The sequence below is a fragment of the Tenrec ecaudatus genome, chromosome 9, assembly GCF_050624435.1.
Source record: "Tenrec ecaudatus isolate mTenEca1 chromosome 9, mTenEca1.hap1, whole genome shotgun sequence".
NCBI lineage: Eukaryota > Metazoa > Chordata > Mammalia > Afrosoricida > Tenrecidae > Tenrec > Tenrec ecaudatus.
The window spans coordinates 148,097,356-148,119,850 of NC_134538.1; the positions used below are offsets into that span (position 1 = coordinate 148,097,356).

Consider the following 22,495-nt stretch of genomic DNA (forward strand, 5'->3'; position numbering starts at 1 on the left):
GTGTGTGTGTGTGTGTGTGTGTTGGTTAAATATGTCCCTAGACATTTCAATTTGTTCTTGGGTATTGTGAAGGGTAATATCTTCTTGATCTCCTCTTCCACAGTCTTGTCTGATGGTTATAGCAAACCAATAGACTTCTGTTTGTTGATCTTTTATCTTGCCACTCTTCCATATTCCTCTATTGCTGTCACTACTCATGTTGTGGAGCTTTTGGGATTTTCAATGTATAGAATCATGTAGTCTGCAAATAGTAATAGTTTCACCTCTTCTTCTCCCAGTTGGATACCTTTAATACCTTCTGCTGTATTATGTGTTAGCTAGAACCTCCAGTACGATATTGAATAGAAGTGGAGACAAGGGACATCCTTGTCTTGTACCCTTTTTCAGTGGGATTGTTTTTATCTTTTCCCTATTGACTATGATATTGGCTGTTGGTTTTTCATAAATTGCTTATATTAACTTGAGGAATTTTCCTCCCATTCCTATCTTCTTGAGTTCTTAATTAGGAATGGGTATTTGGTGTTGTCAAATGCTTTTTCTGCATCTATCGATATTATCATGTGATTCTTATACATTTTCTTATCAATGTGGTGTTTAATATTGATGGATTTTCAAATGTTAAACCATCCCTGCTTCCCTGGAATGAATCCTACCTGATCATGGTGGATGATATGTTTTATATATTTTTGTATTCTATTAGCCAATATCTTCTTCTTCTTTTTTTTAATGGTAAACAGTTTTATTGTTTTATCAGAAAAACCCGTGATCTTAAAAGGCATGATTCTGAGGTGTCATTTCTTCTAGAATGATAACCTCTGAAGTTAAGAACGGAAACAGTGAAAAAATAAATTTTACTTTATAATCTGTCTTTATCAAATGATACTGAAGCACATTAATTTCATCATGCGTGTGTTCTGTAATAAGTCAGTAATATAAAACACAAGCCCAAAACCATATTCTGATTTCGAATGGACAGCACTCAGACACAATGTGCATCTGTAAGGCTGTGCCGTAGTCAACTTTTTAAGCCTCCTATTTTTCAGGGTGTAGCTGAAGTAACCCTCACCACTTTCTTAGATTTTTGTCAGTCTTATCTTGGGAACTATTTTGCCTTTGGGGCCTAAACAGATGACACCTGTAAATTACATTAAGAGTCCATGCTGGGAATAAGGTACGGATACTTTTCTAGCTCCTCAGGAACACGAGTTCCTAAGAACACAAGTGAGTGCCCCAGTGATCCCTGAGCTGGGCTGTTTCAACAAGATCATTTTTCCTGCGGGGCGAAGGTCTGTGGCTTGATTTTCCTAGCAGCTTCCAGAACAGACAGTGGGTTTACTTTGTCTCCAAACTCCTTCTCTCGGTGCTCAAGAAGAATGCCCTGCTTTCCCGATCCCACCACAAAAACTCCTCCGAGGATAAAGCCTTCGCCTTCCAGGTTTCCAGAGAAGCCTCTGTTCCGGGCCCGGAAGAAGTTGTACCAGACACCCAGACGGACAAATCCCATAAACATCATCTTGCGCCTTTCGGGTCCGTAAAATTTCTTATTTTCATCCAGGAAGACTTCTCCTTTGAAATACGGCTGGAAGTCCTCCACTTCAGTCCTGACGTGCTCCTTCACCACTGCGTAGAGGGGGACACCCAGCTCATCCAACTTGGTCTTCAGAGAGGACAGGTCTGCGGCCTCCTCTCCACAGAGGAAACAGCCCGGCCGGCGCACAGCCGTGATCACAGCGCCGTTCTTCGCCCAGAGCTCCTTTGCTTTGAAAGTCCTAGGTTCCTTCCCCAGCGTTTTCAGATCTATGCCTTTGAGGTACTCCAGCGAAGCCTCTTGCGACTTGGACAGAAAGAGGTCTGTGTTGGCCAGGAGCAGGGCCACGGCTGCAGCCCCCAGAGCCCCTGCACCGATGGACCACACTCCCATGGCGAAGAAACCCAGATCCTGTGTGCCGCAGCCCACCCCGCCGCAGCGCACGCCTCGTGCCTCGCAAGGGCCCCGGAGCCGCAGTCACCTCGGGCCCGAGGGACCTGCCTTCTCTAGCCAATATCTTCTTAAGGACTTTTGCATCTATGTTCATTAGAGATATCAGTCTGTAGTTCTCTATTCCTGTGAGTATCAAAGTTATACTGGCTCCATAAAATCAGTTTGGGAGTTTGCCATCCTTTTCTATGCTCTGGAATAATAAGTGGAGGATCAATGCCAACTCTTCCCTGAATGTTCATTAAAATTATCCTGTGAAGCCGCCTAGTCCAGGAGCTTTTTTGGTTGGTAGCTTTTGGATAACCATATCTTTCTACTTTTGCCATGGGTCTGTTGAGGTTCTTGACCTCTATCTGGGACAGTCCAGGAAGGGATTGTTTTTCCAAGTATTTATCCATGTCTTCCACATTGTTGAATTCATTAGAATACAGACTTTCATCGTACTTTGTGATCATCTTTTAATCTAGTTGGAGTCTGTTGTGATGTCCCCTGTTTCAGCCCTCATCCTGGCTATTGATGATTATGCCTTCCTTTCCTTGGTTAGGTTTGCCTGTGGTCTGTCGATTCTCTTGATCCTTTCAAAGAACCAGCTTTTTGCTGCATTCATCTTTTGAATAAGTTTCTTGTCTTCCCACTAGTAGAGGGGTTGTTCTGCTGACTCTGTTCTAGTTGCTGGAGGTCTTGTAATAGCGTATCCGCCAGAAGGCTCTCTTCCTTTTTCATATATACACTTAGTGATATCAAGCTACCTTTGATAACTGCTTTCACAGTATCCCATAAGTTCTGATACATTGAAGCATCCTCATTAGTTTCTAGAAACTTCTTAAACTCCTCTCTAATCTGGGCCAGTGCCCATTCTTGTCGCAAAAGATCGTTATTCATCCTCCAATTGTTTGCCCTTGTTTTTCTGGTCATCTTTTTATTAATCTCCAGCTTTATGGTGTGGTGATCCAAGGAGGACAGTAGAGTAATCTCTATCTGTTTGAATTTATTCAGGCTCGACTTGTGTCCCAGCATGCGGTCTATTTTCAAAAATGAGTCTTGAGCATTTGAAAAGAATGTGAATTATTTTGCATTTGGATGGAAAGCTCTATATGTGTCTATCAGATCCAGTTGCCTAACTATAGTGTTAGCTCTGTAGCCTCCTTGCTGAGCTTCTTTCCCAGTGATCTGTCTTTCTCTGATAGCAGTGTATTAAAGTCACCTACTATGATTGTTGAATCTGTGATTTATTTTCTCATCTCTTGAATAGTTTGTTTGACCAATTTTGCAGGTCTCTCATTGGACACATGTGCATTTATTATGCTCACTGGTTGCTGGTTTACTGATCCTTTGAGCATTATATAGTGCCCCTCCTTGTCTCTTGTATGGTTTACACCTTGAGGACAATTTTGTCGGAGATTAGGATTACAACCCCTGCTCTTTATAAGTTGTTGTTTGCCTCCTATATTTTCCACCAACCTTTTCTTCTTAGTTTATTTTTGTCTGCGAGCTTAGATGTGTCTGTTCCAGGCAACAGATTGATGGGTTATGTTTTCTGAGCCAGTCTGCTAGCCTTTTTCTTTTAGTGCATGAATTGAGACCGTTGACATTGAGTTATTATCACATTCATTGCTGTCATCTTGTGCCTTTTATGTTGGGTGTTTTCCTGTCTCCCTTCATCTCAGGGTGCTGTGTTTGTGTGTGGGACTTCATTCTTGCTTTCTTTTCCCTCTGAGGCTATGTTATCTTGGTAATTTTTATTGTCACATTGGCTTCTGGATGGAGTTGGCTATATGGTGGTCTCCTGCTTGTGCTTGGTGGATGTTGGTCTTCTGACTATAGTGAGTCAGCAAGGATTATCTACAAGGTTGGGTGTCTTACAGTGTATTCCTTGCGTTTTTCCTTGTCTTGGAAGACCCTTATCTCTCCTTCTAGCTTAATAGATAAATTGGCATGGTATTCTTTTTTTTTTTGTAGAGTATTCTTGGACAAGTGTTTTGTTTTTTCCTTTCAGGTTTTGGAAGATATAACTACACTCAATTTTCCTCTTCATGGTTTCTGCTGATAGGTCTGAGCATATTCTTACCTGCATGCCATTGTATGTGACCACCTTTCTTTCTCATGCTGCTCTTAACATTTTCTTTTTCCTCGAAGTTGGACAATTTAACTATTATATGCCTTGGTGAGTTCTTCTTGGAGTTTAGTCTAATTGGTGTCCTCTCTGCTTCCTGTTTGAGTGTCTGGTTCTCATTCATTCAGGTGGGAAAGTTTTCATCCAGAAATTCCCTTGCTAATTTAGCTGTTAGCTTCTTTGTTGTGTCTTGTTCTGGTAGACCTATTATTCGAATATTGTTTCTCTTAATAGCATCTGTTATTGATCTCAGGCTCTCTTCTGCCTCTTTTATTATCTTGTTTGACTGTCTTTCTCATTTGCTGAAGTCTACCTCAATGTCTTGAAATCACTGGTACAATTCTCTGCCTCCTCTAGTCTGTTTGTGAGATCTGTGATCTTGTGTGTAGCTTCTCTTGCCTCATCCATTAGTTCCTGTATTTCCCTTTGTTGAGTAGACTTCATCCCCTCTATTGTGGGCTTCATCTCCTCTATCATTGTGCCCTTATTCTGTGTTGTTTCCCTCATCTCCTGTATTACTTCAAGCAGCCTTCTGAAGATTTCTTTTTGTGGCAGACCCATGTCTGATTTTTCTATTAGCATTCTTAACTCTGCTGTTGTGTTTTGTCTTTCTTGTTTTCTTGTTGGGGGTATTGCGGTATGTTGGTGTCTGCATGACATTTTAGTAGAACTGGGGAGACCAAAGGGTCCTAGGTTCTTTCTCTGTGTGACTGGTAAGAGTGTTTTTGAGGGATGCCTGTAGCCTACTATGGTGGTGGGTCGGACTGCTGTGTGGGCAGGGTGCTGTGATGACTCAGTGGCCAACAATGATGAGGGGCTTCAGAGACTGGGGTGAGGCTGATGACTGTATATATGCCCCTGGGGGGGCGGGGTTGGTCTGGGCTATCAGGCCACGATTTGCTGCCTTTTTTTAAGGCACCTAATAGAAGACAACAGCGGAGGAGATCTCACTGCCACTGGAAGGGGTGCTGAGAGAAGGTGGGGACAACCCCAATGCCGCTGGTGCAGATGACAGGGGAAAACCTCCACAGGGTGGGGGTGCTGGGCACCTGCAGGGGCAGGTGTCGTTGCTGTGGGTGGGGTGTGCCACTCAGGTGTGGGACATGGTGCTGCTGTTTGGGTGGTGGGAGGAGAGGAGCTGCTGCTGCCATGGGGTTGTGGGGGATGTCGTGCAATGTTGGGGAGATGTGCCACAGCTTCAGGTGATTAAAATTCCTGCAGGCGACTACAGAAAGGGTTTAGCCACAGCCACTGGGGCCACGGGTAGGTGGTGGGAAGGACCAGCTCACGGTGGAGAGTGCAGCGGGCAGACTGTTACCATGTGGGGGTCCAGCTGCAGTTGTGGGGAACTCAATATGACTGCTGGCTGGCTCCAGGTGCAGCGATAAGGTGGGTGGGGGGAAATCACTGGATGGTGGCCACATTGGGGTCTGAAGTAGTGTGACCAGAGTGGGCTCAGGAGCCCCAGGGACCAGGTCGCTGATCCCCTGGGTTCTGGAGTGAGGCTAGCTGTGGGAGGAGGATGCCTTCGGTACCAAGAACGTACTCTCCAGTGCTCCACTCTGCTGGGATTGGCTGGGGCAGTGCTGAGCTGCACTGCCAGGGACGTGACCAGCACTGCACCCTGCGGGCATGGGAGACACAGCTGTGTCTCAGGCAATGGTGTGGAGACCCCAGGAGCTGCAGGTGACCAAACTTACTGCAGGTGTGCTTCAAGTTGGCCCCTGGAGCCCCGGGTGGGTGGTGGGAAGGACCTGGCCTTGGCGGTGGGAGAGAGGTGAACTATGGAAGAAGGGAGTACCTTCCCTAGGGGAGTGCTGCGGTGGACAGCAGGTGTGTGGTGGTACAACCACGACTATGGGTGACTCAGGTGTGGCAACCAGGCCAGGGGGATTAGGGGGCTCACTGATCACCCCGGAGCTCCCAGTATGGGCTGCTTACCTGGGTGCCATCTTGCTGTCCTACTTACTCTTAGCCGTATGTTTCTTTCCAGAACGTATCCATCCATGAAGGCATTTCTATATTGTGGAATATTGGACTCTCCTGTTTGTTCGTTTGTTTTTAATTTCAAGTGCATGATGACATGTGAAATTAGATCATTGATCAAAGTAGATGCTTTTATGTTGTTCGTGGCTGCCAATTTGGATTCATAAGGGATTCTATACTGGAGATCATGATACTCATAAGATTGTTTAGCAAATAAAATATGATATAAATAAATGCAATCTCAAGTTTTCTGGATATTAGGTCCGTGGGAACGAAAAAAGAATTCAGGAAAGCAAGGCAATATCTACTGGAAATGAGCTAAACGTGCTCGTGAGGAAATGCAGACTCTCATTCTGTAATTGAAAGAGATACCAGCTCCCACTTCCCTTCTTATGGAAACCTCTCCCTCTTTTAAAGCCGTTTAGTCTGGTTAGTGGCCATGATGGTAAAGTTTCATCTTTTCTTTTTTTAGTGTGTCAGTGGTCTACTTGTAGAAATTGCTCCTAAAGCTAGCTTTAAACAACCAACAATTATTCTCTCATGTAGTGGGTTAGATATTAGGTTGCTGACTGCAAGGTGGGGGGCCAACTTAACAGCCCCTCCAAGGGAGAATGATGAGATTGTCTGCTCCCATAAAGAATTATCGTCCCAGAAACCCTATGCAGATAGGGCCACTATGAATCAGAATCTACTCGATGGCAGGTGGTGTGGTCTAGAGAGTCAATAAAATGATAAACCATTCCCTGATTTGTAATATTTGATTGCCAGGGTGTAAATTATTTCAACATGGTGTATTTCAAGCTAGCTACCAACATAAACCTACTGGACACACACCGGGAAAAAGCGTGCACAAGTTTGCGCTTTAATGTTGTGTAGCTTGGGGGAAAGGAAGTGGTGTTAACAAACCCAGGAACAAGAGAATAACAAGTGATCCAAATCAGTGGTGCAGAGGATGTAGGAGGCCTGGTAAGGCGTAACCAAGGGTAATGTAACCGAGAGGAATTACTGAAACCCAAATGAAGGCTGAACATGATAGTGGGACAAGAGGAATGTCAAAGGAAATAGAGGAAAGACCTAAGAGGCAAAGGGCATATATAGAAGTCTAAGTAAAGCCGTGTACATATGTAAATATATTTATATATTAGGATGTGGAAATAGATCTATGGGGATATATATATATATATATATATATATATATATAGTATTAAGGTAGCAGATGGACATTGGGCCTCCACTCAAGTACTCCCTCAATGCAAGAATACTTTGTTCTATTAAACTGGCATTCCATCATGCCCACCTTCCTGACACGATCGCTGAAGACAAAGCAGGTGCATAAGCAAATGTGGTGAAGAAAGCTGATGGTGCCCGGCTATCAAAAGATATGGCCTTTGGGGTCTTAAAGACTTGAAGGTAAACAAGCGGCCATCTAGCTCAGAAGCAACATGACCCACATGGAAGAAGCACACCAGCCTGTGCATTCATGAGGTGTCGAAGGGATCAGGTATCAGGCATCATCAGAATAAAAAAAAATCATATCATTGTGAATGAAGGGGAGTGCAGAGTGGAGACCCAAGGATCGCGGGGAGGAGACGAGCCACTCAGGGTGCGATGCAGCAATGATGAAACATACAACGTTCCTGTAGTTCCTAAATGCTTCCTCCTCTCCGCCCCCCCCCCCTATCATGATCCCAATTCTACCTTACGAATCTGGCTAGACCCGAGGATGTACACTGGTACAGATAGGAACTGGAAACACAGGAAATCCAGGACGGATGATACCTCAGGACCAGTGGTGTGAGTGGTGATACTGGGAGGATGGAGGGAAGGTGGGGTGCAAAGGGGGAACCGATTACAAGCATCTACATATAACCTCCTCCCTGGGGGATGGACAACAGAAAAGTGGCTTATGGGAGATGTTGGACACTGTAAGATATGACAAAATAATAATTTATAAATTATCGAGGGTTCATGAGGGAGGGGGAAGTGGGGAGGAAGGGGAAAAAAATGAGGAGCTGATGCCAGGGGCTTAAGTGAAGAACAAATGTTTTGAGAATGATGAGGGCAATGAATGTAAAAATGTGCTTTACACAATTGATGTATGTATGGATTGTGATAAGAGTTGTGTGAGCCCCTAATAAAATATTTTAAAATATATTGTGTAGCTAGGCAGACGTCACAGATGCAAATAACCTCAGACCATAAATATATATGTATATATGTGATAGCTTTTAGATATTTATTGCCATGGTCTTTTATAAGCTCATTTAATTATAAGAGTATCTAATCTAATTTTAATTGTGCCTGTGGTTTACAAATAGAATTCAACTGGTGACTTAGCGGTTACAGATTGGGCTAAAATCCACAAGAGCAGCAGTTCAAAACCACCAGCTTGTCTTTGGGAGAAAGACAAGGCTTTCTACTCCCACAAACAGTTACAATCTCCATTAAACTAAGAAACACACAAGGGCAGATCTACTCTGTCCTAGAGGGTTGCTATGAGTTGGCATCTTTGGTTTTTTGTGGTGTTTCACAACTAGCTTGTAAACCTCTTAAAACTTTCCCAATTGGCTCTTGAAATCTATTTTGAGCATGCCCAGGGCCACTGCTAACCAAACCTCTTTGTTAACGATCTGAAATTTAAAACAGGCTCGAGGTATTCCAAGAGAGAAAACTCACAACCTGACTCAAAGTGACCTTGTAGGAGACCTGTCCCTTTGGGTTTCTGAGACGTTAAATCTTTACAGAAGCAGAAAGCCTCATCTTTCTCCATCATAGCAGTTGGTGGGCTTGAACCTTTGACATAGGGGTTAGCAGGTCAATAAATAACACCCCCCCCCAGGGCTCCTTAGTTCATGAGACAAGGTAGGGGAAGTTTGGATAAACAGCTTTCTTTGGTCCCCAACTCCTCTGTCCTGGTAAGGGCTTGGCCTTAGGTGGGGAATTTCTGCTTTGTGAGAGAGTATTTCTGGGAGGCACCACCCTGAGGGAGAAGATGAGAAGCTGTGAGTTGCTTGAAAACCCTCCTCTGAGAACCTTCTTACCATCTGGCCAGCTCCCCGATGTCTCCCCACAACCCTTGGCTCTGTTTAAAAGATGAGGCCAACTGCATGCTGCTTGTCCTTGATGTCATTCCAGCCATTGTGAGCCCACAGACCCTCCATACTCAGGATGGGAAATGGACTGGGGGGAGGCTGGGAGCCTCAGTCACACCAACACCTTGGAGGTGGGCTGGGCCTGCGTGGAGCCCCAGAAATGCACTGCCAGCCTCTTCTTCCCAAGAACCAATGAGTAAGATTCGGGGTCTCCCTCCGGAGACTCGGGACCCTGGCCCTGGCGTGGAACTCGGGGTGGAAAATGGCCTTCTGTGTCAACTGATTCATTCTCCGGAATTCAACCTCTTCTCCGACTCGGCGGTGTTCGAAAGCCACTTCATCCAGGTACCCTCGTGCAGCTCAGGGGCAGCTTTTCCAAAACCTGCTCCCAGGCATAGGCCAGAGAGGCTGGGCCCTTTGAAAGCCTTGGGGCAGAAAGGAGCCACTAAGTGGCCTGTTAAAGCGGAGTGGGCAGTGAAACAGAGGTGGGCCCTTGACGAGATGGACGGACGCAGTGGCTGCAAGAGAGGAGCACTTGTGACAATGGCGCATGACGGGTCACTATGAGTCAGAACCGACTAGATGGACCTAGCCTAGTCAGAGGGTCTGGGTCGCATGGCCACCTCAGTCTGTGTCCACAACATCCTGGGGGCACCTGCAGCAGATGGAAGCCTCCCAAATCCAGACCCTCTGTCCCGGAGTCATTCGCCCTTCTGACAAGACTGTGTGTGCACATTAGCACTGCCTCCCATAGTGTGTTCAAGGCAGGGGCCTTTCAGAAACAGAACCACCAGGCCTTACTTCCAAGGTGTCTTGTCGTTTCTGACTCCTCCTCCTCATAGCAAGCCTAGAGGAGAGAGCAGGTAAAACTGCCCCAGCCAGTTTCTGAGGCTGTAAATCTTTGTGAGAGCAGAAAGCCTCACCTTTGCCCCACTGAGCGGCTGGTGGTTTCAATTTGAATGCCGACTTTGAGGTTGCAGCTCAACCTATAACCCACTACACCACCAGGGCTCCCCAAGACCTCTGTATGTGGGTTCATACCACTCACCTTTCAGTGATGGCGCCACCCAGGGATGCCTCCCGCAGGGATGAGACTGGTAGATTGCAAAAGGGGCAATTGGAGCAGGGTCCGGGAGTGCCCGGGCAGGGCCTGTGGCCCAAAGGGCATGGTTAAAGGGAATCCCTGCTCTGAACCCAATGCCCTCTCTCCGAGCTGGTTACAATCAAGCCCCCCCTCCCCCCCGCCGAGCACGTTGGCCCTGCTCAGTTCTCCCAGCCCCCAGAAGAGTGATGCTCTGAGGGGTGGGGGTGAACCTTGGGGGCTGCGGGAAGCCTGACGCCACTGGTCACCGAGAGGGGTCATTTTTACATGTATCCAGTCTTACCAACGGGCCACCTCCCTCCCTCCAAGTGCCCAGCCTGTCCCTATACTCCATGGAAAAACAGCCTATTGTCATTGGGTTGACGCCGACTCATGGGCACCCAGGTGTGCCAGCGGAAGACTGGCTGCTGTTTCAGGAGTAAATCGCCAGGCCTTTCTTCTAAGACACCCCTGGGAGAACACTCACCCCTCCAGCAGGCAAGGACTTGAACCATCACCAACACCCATGGACTGCCTGCGCTATGTGGTGGATATGAAGTTCATTCCTTTAGACGAGCTCTCCTCCTCACTGGAGGCCAGGCCGGGACCTTGCACTGGAAGGCGGCTCCCTCGTCTTGGGGACGTTGGGTCACCCTCATATGGCCCTTACTCTGATGGGCCTTTGTGGCTCTACAGAGGTTGTGTTCCAGTGCTTCTCCACTACCTGCACAGTGAGGAGAGTCTTAGCCAAAACGTCCCATCCTCCTGTCCCAGCATGCCATTGTGGGGATGGGAGGACATCAAAAGGGTCCAACAGTCCCCCAACCCCCTCATCCTGGGGAAGTGCCCAAATCCCCCTCCAAGTGGGTCATCTGGACCTTACATCAGCTCTTGCCTCGATCCCCACCCCTTCTGGAACTTTCTCTGTACAACTTTTCCTCCAGGTCCTTCGAAAGGACCTGGCCTTTCCTCCCCAACACTGGGGGAGGGAAGTCTCAATGCCACCCACACGGGGGGAGAGAAGTCTCAATGCCCCCCCACTGGGGGAGGGAAGTCAAAATGCCCCCCACACAGGGGGAGGGAAGTCGCAATGCCCCCTGGACTTTGGTACTGGTGCATCTGCATTCAGTCAGGGAATGCAGAGGACACCATGAGCTTAGGGGTGTCTTGGGGGCCACCACCAGAAAGGATGGCTAATAGGTCACAGCCCCACCCCGTGTGCTGCCCACTTGTAAGAGGCACAGGGGCTCCACGCGTGTCACCGAGGAGATCTAGTCCCTCTGCAGGCCCCCTCATCCTTCCGCCTTTGTTTTTGCCTCTCTTTGACTCGGCTGCCTGGGGGCTGGTTTCTAGGTCACTAAGCCTGAGAAATGGACGATTGTCTCCGGAGGGTTTACTACCATGGTCCTTGGGGTGACCTCCTCTGTGCCCTCCCTGCCACTGCCCAACATCCTCCTAATGGCCAAGGTCACCTGGTCCCGGAGTCCTTTTTCCCCCTGGAGAAAACCTGCGGATGCTCCAGTCATCACTCTCAACAGGTAAAGAAAGGCTTAAGGCTGGGGTGGGGGCGGGGGGGCGGGGACCCTGAGGGGGCGGGGCACCTGACTGGTCTGCATTGCTTTGCAGTTGGGTCTTAGATAAAAAAGGAAGGGCAGAGCTCTTTAGGGAATGCGCTGTGTAGAAGGAATTCCTTCGTTCAACACATTTTATTTAGCCACTCCTCCTGGGCTGAAGGGGCCCTGGCCGTGTCGTGGTTGCCTCTTGGCCTGTGATTTGAAAGGGCAGCAGTTCAAAACCACCAGCTGCTCTGAGGAAGAAAGGCAGAGCCTTCAACTCCCATAAGCAGTTCCAGTCTTGGAAAGCCCCAGGGGCGGTTCTACCCTGTCCTGTCGGGCCACTATGAATTGGAATCAACTCGATGACAGTGAGTAATTCACTGAACACTGTGCTTGGAGCTGGAGCTAGAGCAGGGTGCACCGGTCTGCTTTGGGAGAGTCTAGTTTCCAAGGATCTTAGAGAGCTCAGTTTACATTGATTGTGTCGATCAAGTACATAGACTCCAGACTATATTGACGAAATAGTCTAGGGCAGCGGTTCTCAACCTGTGGATCGAGACCCCTTTGGGGGGGTCAAACAACCCTTTCACAGGGGTCATGCCCAATTCATAACAGTATCAACATGACTGTGATGAAGTAGCAATGAAAATAATTTTAGGGTTGGGGGTCACCACCACATGAGGAACTGTATGAAAGGTTTGCGGAGGCATGAGGAAGGTTGAGAACCGCTGCTCTAGAGCGTTTCCAAAGAAAAGGTGCAGAAGGTGAGAGTCGCCCCGGATCTTGAGGCGTTGAAATATAAAATAACAGATATTCGACACTGAGGAGACAGAAGGCAGAGAGTCCCTCCTCTCTGGGCCCTGATAACCCAGTGGTGGTGTACAGAAACGTCCTAAGAGATAGCAGAGAGAGACCAGGAAGAAGAGTCCGAAACCCTCCGTCGCTTCTCTTACTGAGATCCAACTTGGGCAAATCACTTAGCTCTTCTGAGCCCCTGTTTCCCAACCAGGGAAACGGAATGAATTCTCCCTCTTCCTTCATCAACAAGTTGTTGGACGATGACATGAGATCACTATCGCCCAACTGTTAGCCATGGTCATGGATGTGGGCAGACTATTGAATTAGCCGCTCCTTAATCTTTAATAAGAAGTGAGTCCTGGAGGTTCCCGAGCGTTCTCCCTGGGGTCCCCCTCTGAGCAGAGGGGGAGGCGGGTGAGCAGAGTCAGGCTCTTGGCTCTAGATAGGCGCCAACAAGGCTGAGTCAAATCCTGAGTCATGCCGCGGGTTTCCCACTCGTGTGCAGGGTTCTGCCCCTGAAGTATGTGGAGCTGCAGGTCTGTGACCGACATCAGCGCATCCTGAGGGTGAGGACAGTAACGGAGAAGATCTACTACCTGAAGCTCCACGACAAACACCCTGAGGCTGTGTTCCAGTTCTGGGTCCGTTTGGTGAAAATTCTGCAAAAGGGCCTGTCCATCACCACCAAAGACCCCCGGATCCAATTCACTCATTGTCTGGTACCCAAGGTGTCCAGCAGCTCCACCGATTCAACAGTAAGTGGGTCCCTCCTCCATATTTGGCAGAAATGTCCAGTGGGAATGGAGCATCACTCCAGAGTCATGGCAGAGAACCCTAACCCAGTCCTAAATCTAACACCAACCCTAGTCCTAAATGTAACTCTAAAACCAACCTTAAATATAACTAAATGTAACTCTAAAACCAACCTTAAATCTAAGCCTAACATTAACCCTGAAACTAACCTTAGGCCTAATGCTAACCCTAAGCCTCACACAAACATTAACCCTCAACCTAAAGTTAAACTTAAGTCTAACACTAACCCTAACCCTAACCCTAAATAAAACCCTAACTGTAACCCTGCCCCTACCCCTAGCCCTAAGACTAATTCTAAACCTAACCCTAACCCTAAGAATAACCCTAATCCTAACCCTAAGTCTAACACAAACCCTAACCCTAAAACTAACCCTAATCCTAAAAAAAAGAGAGAGACACCACATGACTTGGATCAGTTTAAAGGACATGATGCTGAGTGAGGTCACTCAACCACAAAAGGACAGGTATTGTACATGTCCACTTTATACAAGAAAAAAACATCAAGATAAAGGTTTTCATACGATGAGAAACAGACTTTGATATAAACATGGGGTGGGGGAGGAGGGCAAGGGAAGGAAGGGGGAAGCAGGAGGCTAGAGGGCAAAGGGCATTCACTTGGGTGAAGGGGAGATTATATCCCACAAAAGGGGGAAGAGGAGAAAAGAGCAGGAGCAGGCCAAGCTATTGTGAGGGTGGATAAGTTGCTGAATACAAAGATGATGATCTGGAACATAAACCACCAACTAATTCACAATAAAAGGTTTTTAAAAAGAGTCTGAGGTAATCTCATGGGACATCTCAATCAATAGGCATCACGAAGTTCATGATCTACATTCAAGTTAGGTGGGTCATCTTTAAACACAGCCATATAGTATACAACTCTTGGTCTATAGATTCTATACTCATTAGGGGCCAAAAGAGAAAGATGGAAGCCAAAGTCTCAGAGGAGAAAGTAGTGTACAGGGCTAATTGCCTACAAGAGCCATCGATTCATCTTCCTTGAGACCAGAAGAACTAGATGGTGCCCAGTCACCACTGCCAATAGCTCTGATCAGAGCCACACTGAATGTTGACCTGCATACGTGAAGACATCACATCTGCATACATTTCTGATGGCTGCTTTTCCCATCTTCTATTTTAAGCACTTTTCTGTCTGTTAAGGGCCTGGTGGCTTAGTGGGTTAGCCATTGGGTTGCTAATGGTCGGTGATCAAACCATCAACTGCTCCTCAGGGGAAAGAGAAGGCTGTGTGCTCCTAGGGTGCCTCAGAAACCCTAGGAAGTAGTTCTATTTGGTCCTACAGGGCTGCAATGAGGCAGCATTGACCCTGTGGCAGTAGGTTGGGTTTGTTTTGGCCTGCCTGTCGAAAGCTCTTTGCACGTATCAGACAACTCAATTGCATGAGTGAATTAAGATACTGAACCGCTCTCGCCAAAGATTAGAAATGCAGGGTTGTTTGTGATTTGTTCTCATCCTACATAATGCTTCACACAAGCGTTTACATATGAAGGGGCTTCAAAAAGTTCATGGGGGAAATTCCATTATCTTTCCATCCCACATCTCCGGGAACTTTTTGAAAGCTTCTTACATTGTGCCACATTTGTGGTGATCCCTCTGGCACAATTTCCGAAAGTAGGATTCGTAGTTCAAAGGGCATGAACAGGCTTGAGGGCCTTGATGCTTGTTGTCAGACTGAATACACCATTCTTTTCACATAGATAGTCCCGCGTTGTCTTTTTCTGGTCAACTTTGCCCTCTCTTAGGGCATTTTCATAAGCATGCCATCTATGCAACATGTTAAAAAATTAGCATCGTGTCCTGACTGAATACCTTGAAGGGAAGTTGCAGGTGGCAAAACATGCTTTCTCTGCATGAAAGTAGGGTCCTGGCACCAGGAATGTGAACATCTTTATCACTGGATCTTTATCGTGTTGAGCAATATGCAGTTTTTGATCAGTGTTCTCATTGTGCTAGGTAAGAAGGGATATTTATTTGGTTTCCAATGGATTTGACCATTTCTATCCATATCTGTATCAATGCGCTCTTTCTATTGCATCATCTGTGTTTTCTGAGCAGAAGGAAAATGAGACTGCCTGCGTCCTAGAAGATCCACAGGGACAGTTCTCCTCTGTCCCGTGGGCTCGCTGCGTGTGGGAATCCACCAAAGGACAGTGAGTTTGGTGAAAGTGTTCTTTGACCGTCTTTCCATTGGCCTTCTTGTGTTTTTCTAAATTGACTTATCAAGCAAAGAAAGCTCTTTTGCCTCCAGCATGCCAATTGATTGCAATTCTCTCACAACCTATTTCCCAAAGGAGTTGGGCTTTACCCTTCCGGAGCCTGTGTGGCACGGGGGTGGAACCACTGGTTGCTAACCGAATGGTTGGCGATTTCCTGGGCCTGCTTCTGCAAAGATTTACAGCCCGGAAACCCTCAGGGGCAGGATACTCTGACCTGCAGTACCACCATGACTTGGACTGGACTCAGTGCAACGGGTGTGGGTTACAGTTGATGGAAGGCATTGTTGGGCACACACAAGGCCTTCCCTGGAACTGCTCGGTGTGGACGATGGAAAGGAAGCACTTGCGAGACGGGGTGGCGTGAAGCCTTCAGATTTCAAGATGTAAACAGTCCCCTCCTATCATGCAAGTTATATGCTTTAACTGCCTTACTACCAATTTTAAAATCCAGCACATTGATGGACCACTGGTTCTCTAACCTGCCTGTACTGGTTCCTAACGTTCAGCCCTTATGCTTCAAAGGAGCCCCAGCAGCTCATCATGAAGAGGACAGGCTCCTGCCTGGGGCCTTATTTGGGGTCTGTTAATTCTGGGGCCTAATGTTCCAGGACCGGGTTCCCAGGGCTCCACTGTGAAACCCAGTGTCCTCCTTCCCTGGGTCTGCTGGAACCAAATGCCACACGTGGGAGGCTTTAAAGAACAGAACTTCATTTGCTCATCGTTCTGGGGCTGAATGTCCAAACTGGGGAGGACCTTAGCTGTGTGGGGTCCTTTCTTGTCAGTAGACCACATGGCTCCTTGGTTCCTTGGCATGTCTTGGCTTGTTGATGATCCTTACCGTCCATGTGTGTGCTTCTATGCCTGTTCCCCACCCTGCCCCCCCACCCCCACATAATATAGAAGTGATTGGGATGAGGACCCACCTGACACGGGTTGGAATTTAATACCATCACATGAGAAAAAGCTCTGTTTTCAAGCAATATCTCATCCACGGGCAACACAAACTCCAAAGCAAATGCCAAGTTCATTCCGACCCCTGCTGACCTCCTGGGGCTGCACTCCATAGGGGCTTCAAGGCCCTTCCAGGCCTTTCTTCTGAGGTGCCTCTGGATGGGTTTGAACAGTCAACTCAGCACTCCGTCGTGAGTTCATAATCCAGGACTTGTATTTCCAAAGAGGATTACATTCCCCTGGTACAAGGGAGAGGCACTCAATGCGGGTTTAGGGGAGGGGGCCACAAACCAATCCATCCACACAACCCAGGCATGACTCCAAGAGTTCTTTCAAAGTTCTGCTCCCGGGAGGCTCCCGGGAGGCCAAGCACGAGTGAGAAAACCTAGTAACCCGGCTCTGAATTTCTCCGCACAGACTGAAAGCAGCCTCCTGCCGTCTTCCCAGCCCAGTGAAAACCTCAGGCTGCTAAAGGCAGAGCAGACCAGTGGGAGTTCCCTGCCATTCTCAGAGCCGCTCCCGGCCGTCATGTGAGTACCCCGGCATTCTAGCAGGCACCCTTTCCCCACAGCAAGGCCATGGTTTGTTTGCATTGGTGTGGTTTATCCTCCTTTGTTGTGGTTGTTGTTGTTGTGTTTGTATTTGGGAGGTTGGTACGACTGGCTACCTCAATGCTAAGACTCTTCTATACTGTCCATACTTTGAACTGGTACAGAAAAGAGCTCAGGACACACGGAATCCAGGACAGATAAATCCCTCAGGAACAGAAATGGGAGTAGCAATACCAGGAAGGGAGGGAGAAGGTGGGGGAATAAGGGGAGGAAGGGAGAACCAAGCACAATAATCAACCCATAACCCCCCCCATACCCCCACCCCCACCCCAGGGGGACAAACAACAGAAATGTGGGTGAAGGGAGACAGCGGTTGGTGTAAGATATGAAAATAATAATAATAATGTCTAATTTATCAAGGGGTCACAAGGGTGGGAGTGGAGGGCAGAGAGGGAAAAAAGAGGTGCTGATACCATGGGCTCAAATAGAAAGTAAATGTTTGGAAAACGATGATGGCAACATATGTACAAATGTGCTTGATACAATTGATGTATGCATTGCTAGAAGAGCTAGAAGAGCCCCCAATAAAATGATCTTAAAAATAAAAACAAAAAACCTCTTGTCCCATCCATCTCGTTCCATTAAAGGCACTATCTGTGGGGCTGGTTCTTGTCTTCTTCTTTCTCGTTTTGGACTTGGTTTTTGTCACCATTTTGAACTCCTACAATTCACAAAATGATTTTCTCAGGTCTATCACCTGATTGATAAGCCCTTTCCAGTTTGCTTCGTGTCCTCTGGCATCTTTCAGCACCGGCCTCCTTCCTTGCAGCTTGCCTTACGAGGCCGGGTGCCAGCGTCTACCCACGCCGCCCCCAGTGTGCTCACTGCCAAGTCAACGTGCCTCGCGCGTTCTTACGGAACTTGGTCCGGCAGTGGATTGTGGATTTTTGATGTGAGATTCTTATGGAATTGGGTGTCTCTGCGCCTATAGGAAGAAGGGGCAACTCAGGCTAGAGTGTGTCGCTCAACCCGAGGGCCCCCTTGGGTGTTGTTTTTGTGAGATGTTTGTGGCCCTCTGCTTTCCCGAGGTCCTCGCTCTCGCTGTTTTCTTTCTCGTTGCTTCTTTGGTCCCGTTCCTCCTCCACCTGGGCTCAAAGTCCATAGCAGTGGTTTGTCCTTAGGGGGAGGCTCTGTCCTGCCTGGTTTAGAAAGTCCCAAAGGCAGGTATCGTGGTCCAGGCCAGTCAGAGTTTGCCGGGTGAGAGGTGTCGCTTTCCCGAAGCTGGCCTGTCACGTGTCTGTCGATGATGGTGGGAGATTGAGATTTAGAAGTTCTCCTGTTTAGGTCTACGTGTGGGCACATTTCAGTTCTTACATGGCTATTTATACAATTATTTGGATTATTTGAAGGCTTTTTTTTTTTCAAGAAAGAAAAGCTTGTGGTTAGTTCAAGGATCGTTTGTTGGCCTTTAGGAGTGTTTTCCAGTCCAGTCTGTTGGGGCGCCATGCAAAGGCTGTCTTTTCACAGGTGCCTCCGAGAGGGCTCATGGGCATTACAGTCACTGAATTCTATCCTGTTGCTTCTGTCTGCTTCCCAACACCCAGATACTGATGCCTTTTGGGCCTTGTGGTTGTTCGTTGGTAGCTGTACGTTTTGATGATCCCATACGAGTCTTTATCTGCAGGACTCCTGTTTGCCTGAATTGAGGTGGCCGGTCCTGCTGAGCCATGCTAGGTTTGCTTCTGCCAGATGCCGCAGGAGAGCATGTTCAGTTCTGATTCATTTCTCAATTTGGGAGGTGATGACCCGTGTGTAAGAGCAAGCCCCTAGCCAGCATGAGATGTAAGTTGTGGTAGACGCGTTCCTTTGGCTGGAGACCACGGAGTTTCCCTGGGGAACCGGATAGATTTCTTCCTAGGGTAGCCTTTCAGCAAGCCTTTCAGCTCCGACAGTCCTGGTGGCATGCAAATATCTCAGTCAGACTCCATCCCTCCACTTCCTCGCCTGTCTCTGTGGCCATGACAACCCAAGGCCCTGCTTACGGAGACTGGCAAGTCTCTCTGGGCAACCTCAGCTTCAGCCCACACCTGCTTCTTGGTCGTTAGGTGACTCTTCGGTTTTGGTCCCTCAGGGTTTCTGGGGTTGTGTGTGTGTGTGTGTGTGTTCAAGAATGTATTTAGAGTTATGCCTACAATACCAAATTAGCATTTCTAGGCGTTCTGTAGCAATGAGGTTTTCTAAGTGATGTGGTCATATTGCTAGCCACGAGCCTTTAGTTCAATATGACAAACTTATTTTTATTGAAAAAGCAACACAAAAACAGCATTGGTCTTTGAGCGGCAAGAGTGTCAGTGGCGTTTATTTACCACTGGTCCAGGGCTACGTTTCTTCAGTCTCTGTTTTTCCTTTTACAATAAGCGTATGTTCTATTTGTCATCAGAATTTTGGGGTTTGTTTTGTTGTCTTTGTTTAAACACACTCAAAAAAAGTGACTGTGACTTTCGGGGAAGCTGTTACGATTCTGAAGAACTGGTTTAAGCCGGTCTTGGTACTTAGAGACTGGTGCCCCCTCTGGTGGGTGTTCTCCGAGTATTGGCGGATTCCGAGCTTGTTTTTGAGTTGTCAGTCGTGAGGTTCTTGAAGCAAGAAAGCAGGGCTTAGGGTTTGGAAAGGTGTCTGCTCCATCCAGCTCGGCAGAGCCAGCCTACCCCTCCTTTTCTCATTTTTGGCCCTCAGGGCTTCATAGATCACTGCTCATCGTGTCGATTTTCATAGCCAAGACCACCCTGATTGGATTAGAATTGAGGTTTTTAAAATTAAATTTTAAAACATTTTTTCTCCCCTTTTTTCTCCTATTGCATCAATGCCTCTGCACCCCCTGGCCTCCAACAGAGACAACAGCATGACCATTGAAATGGACCTTTGCCAGAGCGACCGCAAGACCCCCTCCCCAGTGCCGACTCCAGTCATCTCGAACGTACCCATGAGAGCCGCCTTGAGCCACAGCCTGTGGGAGCAAGAGAACTCCGACGAGCAAATATGGGAGGCGCCTGTAGCCAGTTCCCTGGGGGAGAACTTCTGGGGACCCTGACAGCCAGCTGAACCAGAGTGGCTTCTCCTGGGCTTCCCTGCAAGTGCCACCGCTACCCATGATGCTCTTCTCCCAAGTGAAGTGGGAGAGGCCAGACGGCATTGACAGCAAGGACCTTCCATACTTCCACCAATAAACTTCCTGGGGAGGCTGCAATTGTAACAGGTCGTGCTGTAGGGACCTGAGGGGAGACAGGGTTAGGAGCAGGAGCTGGCTCTTTGGGGAAAATAAGTCAAAAAAGAAGAAGAAGTAGTTTCTGCCTACTAGGTGAACTCCCCAGCCAGGCAAACAAAGCTGAGTAAGGCTCATCTCCCTGTGGGTGTTGAGGCAAACAGAGGCAGGATGGCTACCAGTATACGGACGGTGGGGCCACTGGGAGTCTCCTTTGTGTTGTTCCATCTGTCTCGGGCCAGAAACAGAGCCTCCACCTCCCCACTCTTGTGCTAGTGGAAGCGAAGGCTTACTGTGGGTCACACAGACTTTGGCTGCTCATGAAGACGTGACTTCTGATCAGAACGATGGTAACCTTCACCAGGAGCCCTGGTTGAGAGGACTGGTCCTACCCAAGGCCAACGGGAAGTTCCCTAGAAGACCTGGTGTCTGTGGTGTTGGGGGCGGAGGGGGGAATGTCGGGCAGACTTGAGACAAGGAGAGAATGTTTACTTGAAAAGTAACACCAGAATGTTCAACAAGTTTTTACTGCGTGCCTGTGGAGTGCCAGACACCATGCTGATACCCGTGAAAATAGAGAGGGAGCCAGAGAGATAGATGCAGGACTTGCCTTAGAGTAGTGGTTCTCAACCTGTGGGTCGCGACCCCTTTGGGGGTCAAACAACGCTTGCACAGGGGTCACCCAATTCATGACAGTAGCAAAATAACAGTGATGAAGTAGTGATGAAAATAAGGAACTGTATGAAAGGGTCGCGGCATGAGGAGGGTTGAGAACCACTGCCTTAGAGGGAAGGGCTGGGGGGAAGCACTGTCAAGGGTTGATTTGTGTTTCATAAAAGTTTGGTTTAGTCCTAATCCCCAGTACTTGTGAAGGCGACCTTATTAGGAAATAGGCTGTGAAATCAAGCTAGGATGAGGTCACTACCGTGGGCCCGGGTCCAACATGACTCCCGTCTTCCTAAGAGGAAGAGAAGAGACACAGGGATGCAGCCATGTGACAACAGAGGCCGGGTGGAGGCCAGAGTCTACGGGACAAGAACGCCAGGGACTGCCGACACCAGCAGAGTGTTGTATAGGGGCGAGATCAGCCACCCCACTGTTACTAATTAAAGCCTTTATTAAATGCCTGGGCCAAGGGTAGGCTAGTGCCTGGAACCCTCTCGATCCAGAACAAAGAAATTCCATGACTTTTATAGTTCAAGGTAGTGGGCTGGCTCAAAGGGGGAGAGAGTGCGGCTGTTGCATTGTTGACAGGTTGCCAGGGTAACGGGGTGGGGGGGACAGAACAGCTGCAGGTATTGATTCAAGGTCTTACAAATGAGTGGACATCTCTTGCTGGTGGGGCAGGCAGAGTTTGGAGACGTCTCAAACTCTTGTTTGGAGAGCCGGGAGAGGGACGAGGAGAAGCGGGGCTGACTGCTAGCAGGGGTTAAAGGCAGTTTGGAGCTCCTCATGTTCAGCTAGGTTACTGCAAGAAACTACGAGGAAATCAGTCTGCAACAGATTTCTCCCCTAGGCCATGGAATTCCCAGCTGGCTTCTTAATGTCAGGCTTCTGGCCTCCAGAGCCGTGGGAGAATACAGTGCTATTATTTAACCCACCTTGTTTGTGGGACTTTGTTACGGAGGCCCTAGGAAGCGGATGTGGATACGCAGCCCTGTTCTGAGAAGGTAGGACGCATCCACGTCTGAGGAGTTGAGGCTTCTTGTCTACGCATGCTCCGGTAGGCTGGCCTGGGAAAGCTGTCTGAGCCAGAGGAGAGCTTGTGTTTCTTCCTGTTCCCAGGAAAAATAAAAGCAAAACAAACTCCCCTTTGAGTGTTCAAATCCAAGCGACAGGTGCGGATGCTGGTGATTTACAAGATGAACTCACTGAAACGCAACCCAACCCTGCTGCCTTCTCCTGGGTTTCTGGGCTCAGAGGGACCCTGTAGGACAGAGGAGAACTGCCCCTTCAAGTTTCCGAAGCTGTAGATCTCTGCAGGAGCAGAAAGCCTCCTCTTTCCCCCAGGGGATGCCTAGTGGGTTGGAACTGCTGACCTTGCCACCCACGCCGCCGCCAGTGTTCCTGGAAAGTG

General features: G+C 48.1%; 1 protein-coding gene and 1 pseudogene across 2 annotated transcripts; one reads left to right on the forward strand and one right to left on the reverse strand.

The window, feature by feature from the left end:
* Positions 1–1,137: 1,137 nt before the first annotated feature.
* Positions 1,138–1,989, reverse strand: LOC142456571 (peroxiredoxin-like 2A pseudogene; annotated as a pseudogene).
* A 7,372-nt stretch (positions 1,990–9,361) lies between these two features.
* GARIN1A (golgi associated RAB2 interactor 1A) lies at positions 9,362–21,541 on the forward strand. Of its 2 annotated transcripts, none has more exons than XM_075557717.1 (5): positions 9,362–9,535; positions 11,604–11,788; positions 13,110–13,359; positions 17,023–17,099; positions 20,001–21,541. In XM_075557717.1, the coding sequence occupies exons 1-5, from the start codon at positions 9,362–9,364 to the stop codon at positions 20,245–20,247; spliced, it is 933 nt and encodes a 310-aa protein (XP_075413832.1). In that variant the 3' UTR covers positions 20,248–21,541. The 2 variants fall into 2 exon arrangements, with proteins under 2 accessions (XP_075413832.1, XP_075413833.1); XM_075557718.1 differs by having other exon boundaries at positions 9,362–9,514.
* Positions 21,542–22,495: the final 954 nt, after the last annotated feature.

Coding starts and splice junctions, on each gene's coding strand:
- GARIN1A (XM_075557717.1), top strand. CDS start 9,362: ATGAGTAAGATTCGGGGTCTCCCTCCGGAGACTCGGGACCCTGGCCCT. Junction 9,536..11,603: donor TACCCTCGTGCAGCTCAGGG/GCAGCTTTTCCA, acceptor GCTGGTTTCTAG/GTCACTAAGCCTGAGAAATG. Junction 13,360..17,022: donor GCAGCTCCACCGATTCAACA/GTAAGTGGGTCC, acceptor TTCTCCGCACAG/ACTGAAAGCAGCCTCCTGCC.